This window comes from Nelumbo lutea, chromosome 1 (assembly GCF_056320005.1).
Source record: "Nelumbo lutea isolate HS-2025 chromosome 1, American lotus-T2T, whole genome shotgun sequence".
Taxonomy (NCBI): domain Eukaryota; kingdom Viridiplantae; phylum Streptophyta; class Magnoliopsida; order Proteales; family Nelumbonaceae; genus Nelumbo; species Nelumbo lutea.
Window position 1 is genome coordinate 182,603,038 of NC_142684.1, and position 11,399 is coordinate 182,614,436.

The 11,399-nt window shown below is 36.4% G+C and overlaps 1 protein-coding gene across 3 annotated transcripts; it reads right to left on the reverse strand.

Annotated features, from left to right (window-relative positions):
• Positions 1–726: 726 nt before the first annotated feature.
• On the reverse strand, positions 727–10,466 carry LOC148879667 (protein SEH1-like). 3 transcript variants are annotated; one of them, XM_088961272.1, is made up of 8 exons: positions 10,153–10,466; positions 8,043–8,154; positions 6,696–6,751; positions 4,258–4,335; positions 2,894–3,049; positions 2,035–2,147; positions 1,202–1,328; positions 727–1,056 (listed from the first exon to the last, which is right to left on the reverse strand). In XM_088961272.1, the coding sequence occupies exons 1-8, from the start codon at positions 10,309–10,311 to the stop codon at positions 925–927; spliced, it is 933 nt and encodes a 310-aa protein (XP_088817398.1). In that variant the 5' UTR covers positions 10,312–10,466; the 3' UTR covers positions 727–924. The 3 variants fall into 3 exon arrangements, with proteins under 3 accessions (XP_088817398.1, XP_088817397.1, XP_088817399.1); XM_088961271.1 differs by having other exon boundaries at positions 6,651–6,751; XM_088961273.1 differs by having other exon boundaries at positions 1,176–1,328; positions 6,651–6,751.
• Positions 10,467–11,399: the final 933 nt, after the last annotated feature.

The following is an 11,399-nucleotide window of genomic DNA, read 5'->3' on the forward strand; positions in this document are numbered from 1 at the left end:
ATCCGATTAACTATTTGGTATGAATAGGATATCTTAATTCGACCGATTAGATATTCGAATTATTTGAGTTCGATTCGATTATGTCAAATCTCAAATTCGAAATCAGATTTTCGAATACCATTGATACGCTAGTTTGAATCATGGAAGCCAGTAAGTTTCAGCTTTTTCCTCCAGTTGGCTTGGTTCCAAATGGCTTTGCTATGTGCTTTCTGATTTCACTTCTTTTGACAGAGCTTAGTTTTGAAGTAATCCGGATGGAAACGAAATTACAAAGTTGGCTGGGATCCTTGAGTTTCTTCTGGGTTAATTCCTAATATGGTTGCAAACAAGATTGCTCTAGTGAAATACTTGTATCCATACTTCACACTGTACTTAAAATTTTATGATCTCTTCCAACTACAAAATTTGAGGCCTGGTGAGTGCTGATTCAGTTAATCCCCCACTGATCTCTTGGTATGCAAGAAATCCTCCTATAAGGGGTACTTGATCAAAGCAGCACACAAACTGTAAACCTGCATTTCGATTTATAGATTTCAAAGGTGAAATCCAACAATTGGAGAAACAGTCACACTCCAACCCCCAGCAACACCGTGGAGAGATGATGGCTGTTTGAATTTCTAACTCTAGCAATCACATGGAGTTTGAAGCTTCCGACCTTCCGTCCACTTCCTCACTAAACAAACAAACTTTGAAGTCAAAACGAAGGCGCTCTTGAAGAGTAAGAGGTGACAACGAATATGTTAATATCTCCTTCACAAATAGGCTAGAAATGACAACTGTTTCTTCAAGAACTTGCTCTTATTTTCCAGCAGTATCCACTCCAAACATTTGAAGTTTTTTGTTAACATACTGCTGAGCTAGATTCTATACATTTTCAATTGAATGGGACAAAGCCATTGAAATATATTGAATGGGAAAGAGGTTCTACGAGGTGGACACAAGGGCAGCTTGTTCATGCCATACACCGTTGAGATTAGACTGCCACAATCTGACTACCCCGTCACTTCCTGTTGTTGCCAGAGTCATTCCACTCATGTCCCACTCCATTTGCCACACCTAAACAAAAACAAGCATCATTACCAGTAGACTAATTAACGATCTACACTTGAATTATCTATGGCAATTAATGATAGAATGATACAGCAGGCTACGAGTTCAAGTTTATACTTCCACACCTATTTTGTTGGTCCAAAATGCATACCTCGCCTTCATGACCAGAGAGCAATGCAACCTTCTCAACAGAAAGCCTTCCCTCTGTGTCAGCGTTCAATCCCAGATGCCATAGTGCAATCCCCTTGCATGTTGCAACAGCTATGACCTCATATGGCCTAGAGACAAGTTTTAAAAACTTTATTATCATAACATATTATTTTTTTCCTATTCCTAACCCAATACAAGATAAATGATACGTGCCTTAGGAGAACTCACCCCTAAAAGCTAGCTGTTAGAGAGAGGGAACCCAAGCACATATATACCACACAACAGTATCCCACACTACCGATGTGGGATATCTCACATTAGCATCCCATACTACCAACATGGGACAAATGGATCGTAACTTTTCACCACACTCCATAGTCCCGGCACCGATGCAGGCTGGCTTTGCACTAGTCCACCTAGCCCCGACCAAACACTGCAATACCGACGTCACCACCCATGCTGCACGATTGCAACTGGGAGGCATGGAGGCATGGTGTAGGCCCTGATACCATTTGATACATGCCTTGGGAGAACTCACCCCTAAATAGAGGGAGGGAACCCAAGCACATATATACCACAACAGTATCCCATGCTACCGATGTGGGATATCTCACATTAGCATCCCATACTAGCAACGTGGGACAAATGGATTGTAACAATAAATTACTGAGGTCATAATCAACTTAAACATAGCATATGTTATATGTCAAAGGTCACCAATACATGTAAGACTTTCATTTTTAACAAACAACCACACACACGGTGCATTTAGATCCCACAAATTTACAGGAACATTTGTGTGTGTGTTACAAATTTACCAGACTAGATCCTTACCTCCCAATATTGGGTGCCCATGCAACTGCATAAACCTGATCACCCTTGTCTCCAGGCAAAGCTAACTCTGCAACTGGCAGCCACCGTTGATGAGCCTCATCAAATTCCCAAACCTGTGTGGTATATATTTATGAGAACGAGATAATCTTTTCATTTGTTTCACTTGCACTTACCGGAACTTGTCTTCAAAGCAAACCTGGGATATGGATGTGCAATATTCTTCTTTGTTTTTTTTTTCTTTTTGTAATCTGGTTTTGAAAACACAAAAGATAAATCCTGGACATGGACCTCAAAACTTAACATTGCAATACCTACTCTTACAAGTATGAAGAAAGTCTGCATTTGAAAAAGCTAGCTACTTTACTGAAGCACCCACCAGGCCACCACTAACCTTATTCATTTCGTACAAATAAAAATAGAGTTAACAAATGACTGGACAATGTCCCAAATCCAACTAAGTTGCACTATTACCTTAAGTGGTCAAAAACATGGGATCTACCACTTGGATTGGCCCAAAGAGTATACAGCATGTACACCTGGTTTAACTACGTATTTTCAACAAAAAAATGGGTCTAAGAAAATACCATTAATAGTTTTTAAAATCAATAAAATGAGGTTATTTATCAAGAAAAAAAGAAAGAAGATACCATTACTTGGTTTATCAAGGATCACACACAGACACACAGATGGCTAGAATCCATTTGGATCAAATTTGACTATACACAGATCCAATCCATTACAAACCTACATGAGAAGACACATCCACTATTCTACCAGATTTTGGGAGCATCAATTTAATGCATTTCCTTTAAAAAAGAAAACTCAACGAAAAAGGAAGATTGTGTAGAGAATTATATACCTTGGACGAGTTGAATTGTGGTAGATCTGAATTAAAACCCAGAACAAAACTTGAATGATGGCTTTCACTTATTTGAGGATTCCAAGAGATGGATGCAGACAAACATGACGCCTTCCCACACATGGCTACTGAATCAATTACATTCTGGAACCCTGCCTGGCAAAAGATAAAAAGAATATATTGTAAAGGTTTGTGCATAACGCTAGCATCTGAAAGTCTAATAGACATTTCATATTTCTTTCTCCTTTAAAGTAGGGTGGATCTAAAGGTGCATCCCTCACATAAAAACACACCTTTTACCTGCCATTCATGAATCTCCATAACTTGACTGAAATATCCCAAGTTGAGAAGTGTGGTTTTGTCATTGTTCACCACCTTAAATTAGACCTCTTCTACAAGAATTTCTTCCTGGTTACTTGGTTTTACCCTACTCTCACTTTTCTCCTTTAGATCCACCCTTTCCCATCCATACGGTAATCATGGAAGTAGACCAATGACACAAGATTTCTTATTCAATCAGTCCTACTGATGCCATTATTAACTTATGAGATCCTAATATATAGTAGCCATGATCAATTACTTAAAGGGACTCTTTGAGATCCTCCACAAGGTACTGTCACTAGATCCTTAGTACATGTATCAAATCTACATGGGGCTCAACAATGGCCAAGCAATGAATATTTTCAGTGTTGTAAACAACCAGGAGGGGGGGCTGGGGGATGAGTCATTTTGGAGTACCAAAAAGTTTCTCTACCTAATAATGCCAAAAATCATATAGTGGGGGACAGGAGGTGGCTAGTTCCTCTGCTTAATCATGCCAAAATTCCCAAGATGAATCATTTTGGAATACCATCATAAGCATCCAATTGAGCAGCCACTATTTGCATTGACTAGTTCTGTGCCATTACTAGACCACTAGCAGGGAGACCATGTTAAGCACAAGCGTGTAAAAATGAAAACAAGATTTTACATTAAATTAAATTTTATTGATCCTTCCTATCTTACATAAATCCTATCAATGTTAGGGGCTGTTTGATAATGGTTGAAGATGCTGAACTAAACAATTTATTGCTTTGTCTTTTAGTGGATAAAATAATTACATAAAAAAATACACAAGGGGTATAGTAAATTAGTAATCTACTCAACTTCATCTTCAGCATTAAGGAACCCACGGCCTCATCAAAAACTTACCAAAAGACAAAAAGCAATAAGCTTTTCAGTTCAGCCACTTCAGCTGTTATCAAACAACCTTTTAGAAATTCATCAAAAAAGAAAAGAAAAACAGCCTCTCAGCAATCTAACCTACAAGATTCTGAAATAGAACCTAATACAGTGACAAGATAGAATCAGTTAACATGATTTACCTGAAGTTGCCATTTATTAAGTAACAATGGGTCCAGCAGCTCATAAACTTTAACATGGCCATCTGAATATGCAACAACCTATATCAGTGGGAAATGAAACAGTAAATATAAACCCACTATATGTTTTTGTTCCCAATCACATGTGTTACAATCTTTAATATTTTTTATTACAAATTTAACATGTATCATTTTTCCATGGAAATAAATAAGTTTCATTTTACTAAATAACCAACAAATAAATCTTTCACTGCACCAACTTGAGGGCCTCGGTAATTGTAAATTCTATTGGAAGAGGAAACAATGCATCGAGACGATACCATTGACAGTAACATCACTGCCTTCATCCATTTGAGAAATATATGTCCTTCAATATGATCTCCAAAAATACAAAATTATGCATATAAAATGCATACTTAGAATGATTCTAAACAAGTGTACATGATCTCCAAATTGTAATTAACTTTTAAAAGATGGCATCACCTTACATATTGAAAATTTGCTGTCCTAAAGCGGAACCGTCTAAGGTTGGCCAAGTTCATAATTTTCCCAAAATAACAGAAAAGTTTAAATATATACACATACAGAATTCAAACAGTTTTTATTCAGCAATAGAAACAATAATTTTTTTGAGAAATAGAAACTTTCATTAAACAAAGTTGAGGGAGGATGTACATGAATGATGTACAAAAGGGCTTAGCAACAAAAAGAAAAAGCCCAGTCAATCAAAGTAATCTATTAGCACTACACAATATATCCCTTCCCATCCCTGATTTAGGTTACTTGGAATCCATCTGAACTTGCAGTTTATAGTAGCTGTGATTTCTGCTATTTCATAGATAAAAATGAGAGAACCTCCAAGGCTCTTCTGCCATCGAAGTGCAAAAATAAAGGTGTTGGAATGTCTAGGAGACAGAGGAGGGCTGATCTGACCAGGAGCAGGGGATGATTGCAAAATCTCCAAGAGTCAGCATCCAAGAATTGACCAAGATCACAGCACATCTTCTCAGATTTTCCAGGTTAGTGCATTTATTCTCAAAAATTCTTCTGTTCCGCTCTTATGCACCCCATGACAGCATGAAGAACTGCCTTCCAAAAGAGTTCACCCCTTTCCAAGCTTGCTGCTCTGCCATTGATGAATAAAATCACAGATAAAATTGGGTGGAGCCCAGAAAAAGCTACCATCTCTTATCAGGTCGTGAGAGGAAAAAGCTTGACATAAGCTATGAGCCACTTGGCAATTAATATGTAGATGGCTAATGGATTCACACTCCTGAAGGCAGGAAACACAAGCATGACCATAAATGCTAATCTTGCCGCAAGCTATTTCCCATAGAAATCAAATCTGGGAGAAAACAGACAGAGACAGATTGTTCTGTCCGGAAAAGAGTTGGAAGTGGAAGCAGCAATCAGCCCTTCAAAGTAGGATTTGATTGTGAAAATACTTTTAGGAGTGAATGACCAAATTATCTTGTCTAGGAGGGTAGGAGAAAGATAGACTTCAGAAATTTGAGAAGTTAGGTAGGAGATCCCTATCTGTGAGGTCTCTATGGAAGTTGAAGTTATATGCTATCCCATGTTCGTCTCTGCTGAGGGTTGAGGACACCAAGGCTTGTTTGCCTAGGACAAGATGAAAGAGTTTAGGGTATGACACACAAAAAGTTTGAGTTTCCCACTAAAGACCAGTCCAAATTTTGATTAGGTTTAGGTCACCTAGACTGAATATAAGGAGAAGATAAGATGCATAAGGGTTATGCCTTTCCAATGATTTGCTGAAAAGAATCTATTCAGAGATTGAGATCTGCCCGTGCCTAATCTGCTACCTCCACATTTGCTGCGAATCACAGAAGCCCAAAGAGAGTTATTCTTGGATTACCATAACCACTTGCCTAGGAGAACAATATTCTTTTCAGAAAAGTGAGCCAACCCTAAGCCTCCCTCTTTCTTGTCCTTGCAGGCCTCCTTCCAAGTTCCAACTAACCAAATGATCCCTCTTATAGTATTCTCCCCTCCTCCATCCCAAAGAAAATCATGTTGAAGCTTCTCCACCTGATTTCTTGTCTTGGCCGGCATCTTGAACAAAAAAGGAAATAAGTTGGAAGGATAGGGAGTGTAGCCTTAAGAAGGGTAAGCCAACCTCCCTTATAAAACAATAATTTTATTAATGTGTAAAACAATGGTGTACAGAGTGGAATGGTGGAATACAATTCACGTAGACAACCCCATATAGTTGGGACAAGGCTTAGACCAAGAATCATTAAAATGAAAAAAAAAAATATGGCAGATAAAAAGTTTGTTAAACCAAGAATCAACATTCATCTGAAAATTACCTAGTTTGATGGAATAAAAATAATAAAAAGGAAAAACTGTTCAAAATTGTTAGAAATTGCATTGACCATTTTCAAACTTGTTAGGGAAATTCCGAATCGGACATCCAGCACCTGAGTTGCATTGCTTTCAAAGAGCTTGCACAGCTTCCATTTTAGAAGTTGTGGGCCTAAAATATAGACAAAAAGGAAAGAAAAGGAGAGGTCACTTTATTGTCAAATGTGTAGCTATAGAAAAGATCTATATTTAAGTACTAAATGTAAAGAATATCTAGAAAAAAATGTTAAGTTAAAAGATACAAATAAAGGGTTGATAATTGATTAAAAAAAGGAAAAAAATGATGAGGGACAGAGGGATACTTTTGGCAATTATGTTTTATCACAAGGAAACAAGTCAGTTTTCTGAATATAGACATTATCATGTATCACTAATCAGATGAAAAACAGTGCCTTCAAAGCATCAACTAGTCAGTTGAGGGCCAGATGACTGCATCACTAGCTAGTCAGTTGATACTCATGCCTAGGATGACTAAGCATCGAGTAGGTCAGCTAGTCAATAAGTCAATTTAACAACTAGTCATCCTAGTTAACCACAAAGTAATTTTAAAGCTTTTTTATTTTCTTTTATCTCTAATTATTTGAAATAATATAGAATATATTTGTGCTGTTGCTTTAAAAACTTGTGATGGGACATGCTTGGGTATTGGTTCAAAAATAGAAAGAAAGCATAAAAATAGAGAAGGCAGTGGAAGAATTTTTTCAAGTTTTCTTCCAACAATGATATGCTGGTAAAAGGTTTCCACAAAGGGCATATTAAATAGTCAAGGCTCCCCAATTTCGTTGGGTAACAAAGGCTGTAACTCCCTAGTCCCTACCTAGTCAAGGATCAAAAATATTGATACAATATACCACATATCGGGCATATCGTATTCGTATCCACATTGGTAGTCAAGGAGACATGTGGATACACCAATACACACAGGGTTGGGGGGTTTGAAACTTTGACATGATAGAAGGCATCCCTCTCATGCTGATAAATAAAAAAAAAAAAAAAAAAAGGCAAGAGTATCATTGATACACACCAATACCAATTATTGGTATCAGGCATATCAATATTTTGATCCTTGATCCTAGTCTATCCAGCATAACTTCCTTATGTTTGGAAAACAAAACTTACAAACTAAATGTTCAGCGTCATTCTTTTCCTGCATAATTACAGTCTAATTTAACTTGTTTAAGAGATTGCATCAATATCTTAAATTTAGAATATATCTTCTTGTCATCACTTATTCAGTATCTTTGCAGGAACTAGTCATTTAACTAGAGAGGCCAAAATGATAGGCCATCACCTCACCACATTGATAACATTAATGAAAAAGAGACAAAAATCTTGCAAACTGAAGATATACAAAGTTGAACCAAAGGAGTTCTTCCTGATTTGAGAACCAAATAACCCTATACCTTCCTCAACTTCCTCCCATAGCAATAATGTTCCATCTGCACAAATGCATGCAACTGCATCACCATACTCTGGAGGAACCCAAATAACTTTTGTAATACTTGCTCCATGTGCCTATAAGAAGGTTAAATGAAAAAATATTGGGAAAATTTAGAGAACATTGTTGTGCATGAAAGATTTTTTTATAATAAGTAAAATAGAAAAAAAAAATTATTGATCGTAAAAAGAAAAATTTTGTTCTCGGACATGAAAGCTTTGAAGGATGAATTTGCAGAATTTACTTCTTGTAGCTCAGTGCTGTTGTTAAAGGGTCAAATACAAAACTTCAAAACAAAATTATAGTCCCCTTAAATAGAAATTAAGGGATGCATGATGTCACATGCGTCTCTTTTCTAACTTTTTTTTTTTATAAATATGTGTCTCTTTTCCAATTCAAAGTACAAATATACACATACCCAATTTCTCTTCCTCTTTCATGCATTCAACCCTAAGGTTTCTATTTTGTGCTTTTAAATAGAAATGAAAAGGACAAAAAAACAAAATGTATGCAAAAGTCAAAAGTGACATTTCAACCAGAAATTGAATATTGGAACATGAGCATTAATCCTTACTAATGGGCCCTAAAGAAGCAGAAAGGCTGTCTTCCAAACTGTATCTTGCAAGGATATGACTATGGATTCCACCTTGGTTCATAAGTTCTTATAGGTCACAAAATTTTCATTGCAAAAAGAAAATAGCATACAAGGTATTAGCATAATACTCAAAAAGCATAAAAAAAGGCTTTTGTACAAATACCATCCATTTACGATACAAACAAGGCAGCTGTGGCCAGAGTTCTCTCTATTTCAAAACAAAAAAGGACCTGGCTCAAAATGGTATTTATTTACCCCATCAAATTCTTTGAGATTCAAAATTTAAAAAAAAAATGATGAATAAGAATTGAGCACATAGATACAACCAAGAATCAAAATTTTGCAATGTATCGGCCAATATGTATCGTATTTTGATGACCCACCGATACACAAAATACAGGGAGTTTCAGGGTTAACCTATTTTAGGGGGTAGCCAGACCCCCTGAACATGTTTGGAGAAAAAACTAAAAATAAAAAATAAAAGAATGTTATTTTAAAGTCCAATGCTCCCTATTCGGTGTATTGGACTGTATCAATACTTTAAACCTTGGATCCAACTATTTCCTCATGGGATGCTATTTCTTCACCATGAAGATCCTAAAATTTCTCTCCCTCCAAATGCCTCAATACAATACAAAAGGCATGCCACTTCAAACAAGCTAGGCCTTATCAAGAACCACAGGTCAGCGCTCACAAAGATAATTCATATTTGCTGGGATGAACCAAGATTTTGAAGAGAAAAACAGAAAAAAGAAGAAATTTCAATGGTCTAAATCTGACTCACAAGTGACAAACATGTTTGTAATCATTTTCTCTGCTTCATTACGCATAAGGCATACAATTACTTGTGAGTAGTATTTAGACTAATGCTACCACAGACAGCAGCAATTGCAGTAACAAATAAAAGTTTTGGCAATTTATTGAGGGCTTTGCATGACCGGTTCAATTGCATACAGTGACTCAAAAAGCTGAATTCATTTAGGTATATAGTCCACCAGAAAGTCTCCATTTCGGGTCATCCATGGACTGATCTCAAGAAAAATGATAACTTTACTATATTACCCCTCAGTAGTGAGGTCGTTGAGGAGAGAAGATGTTGAGCACAACCTTAGAGGTATGTGATCTGATTCCTTCAGATAGAACATGAGCAACTACTAATATACGAATGCTACTTTTTTTAAAGCTTAAAACATCGAAAAAGCCATGTAAGTCGACCAGAGTAAATATGAAAGTTGAAACTATAATAATTCAAAAAACTAACGGTGCTTAAATTAATAATTAGAAAAATTCTCAAACTGGAAGAAAATTACTCCACAAGAGAACCACATTGCACCAAGAACGGACAGATTATACCGATTTTCAGTTGTGTTTTCCATCAAGAGAAGCGGAAGCTTTAACAAAGTTTTTGGTCTATTATATTTACAACTTCGCTATAAAGAAAAAAAAAAATTGAAAGAAGAGATAAGACCAACTTACGAACCTTAGTTCTTGACGTGCAGGTGAAGGTCGAGGAATCTGGTTCGAGAGAATCAAAAATCACAAGTGTTCCATCCAACAATCCCGTCGCCAATCTCTGGCCACAGTAGTTCCAGGAAGAACAATTTGTGCCCTTATCGAGCATTACAAGAGGATTTTCCATGGCTGTCCCTCCAACTCTCCAACGAAAATGCTTCTGCTTTCACTCCGCACTCGTCAGTCGTCACCCCCGTCTCCCCAGTCTCCCCAAAATCACTGACGAAGACGAAAGTTTTCCTTCGAAAATACAGACAACAGTGTCTAAAAACCGGACCGGATAGGAATACAAGACCGGGTTACACTAAAATTGACCGGTAACCACACATTTGGTCAAGTGACAATTTAGTCCTCAAATTTTAAAATGCGACAATTCAGTGCTCGAACTTTTAAAATGTTACAATCCAGTGCTTGTTATAATATTATTAATTAGTCCCTTAATTAAGTGATATTTGAAAATAAAAAATATCCATTTGAATGTCATTTAATTCTCTTTATTAACCATTTAAACATTGAGAAAAAACTAAACAGTCCCAAATCATGGCTTCTTTTATTCAAAAAAGTTGGTGATTATGTAGGAGAATCTAGAATTTGGGATTGTTCATTTTATTGTCAATGATGTTTGGATGGTTGATAAAAAGAATTAGATGACATTCTTAAAGCATTTTTTGACTTTTCAAATGTCACTTAATGGCTGATTAACAGACTGATTAACGATAGATACTAGATTATCATATTTTAAAAGCTTAAGTACAGATTGTCACATTTTAAAAGTTTGGATACTGAATTATCACATTTTAAAGTTTTGGGACCAAATTATCACTTAAATCAAAATACAGGGCTGATCAAAAATTTTTCCAAAATTTTATCATTTTCTATGTAACTCAATACATTCTATTCTCTCTAGCTATAACGTTTTCTGCATTGGGGTTTAAATGTCCGCAGCAGTACAAGTTTGAACTCCAAGATCAAATTTTGAGGAAGGCCTTGCTCTACCTGTTCTCGACCAAAATGATCGAAGACGTGAGTAACTAATACTTTCTTCCTTATAAACCCACCACCATCCATCTCTTAGTCTTTCTTCCTTTAATAATTAAATAAATAACAAACAGTGGATTTATTGATAATGGTTTACAGGGAAAGTATCATGGGACGTTCGATTTCATATTTGTTGACGCGGACAAGGACAACTATCTCAACTACCACAAGAAGCTA

Excerpts from the sequence above, each read along its gene's own strand:
- LOC148879667 (XM_088961271.1), bottom strand. The coding sequence starts at position 10,311 with ATGGAAAATCCTCTTGTAATGCTCGATAAGGGCACAAATTGTTCTTCC. Across the intron at positions 8,155-10,152 it reads CCTGCACGTCAAGAACTAAG|GCACATGGAGCAAGTATTAC; the intron begins GTTCGTAAGTTG and ends ACCTTCTTATAG. Across the intron at positions 6,752-8,042 it reads ATGGGAGGAAGTTGAGGAAG|GCCCACAACTTCTAAAATGG; the intron begins GTATAGGGTTAT and ends TCTATATTTTAG.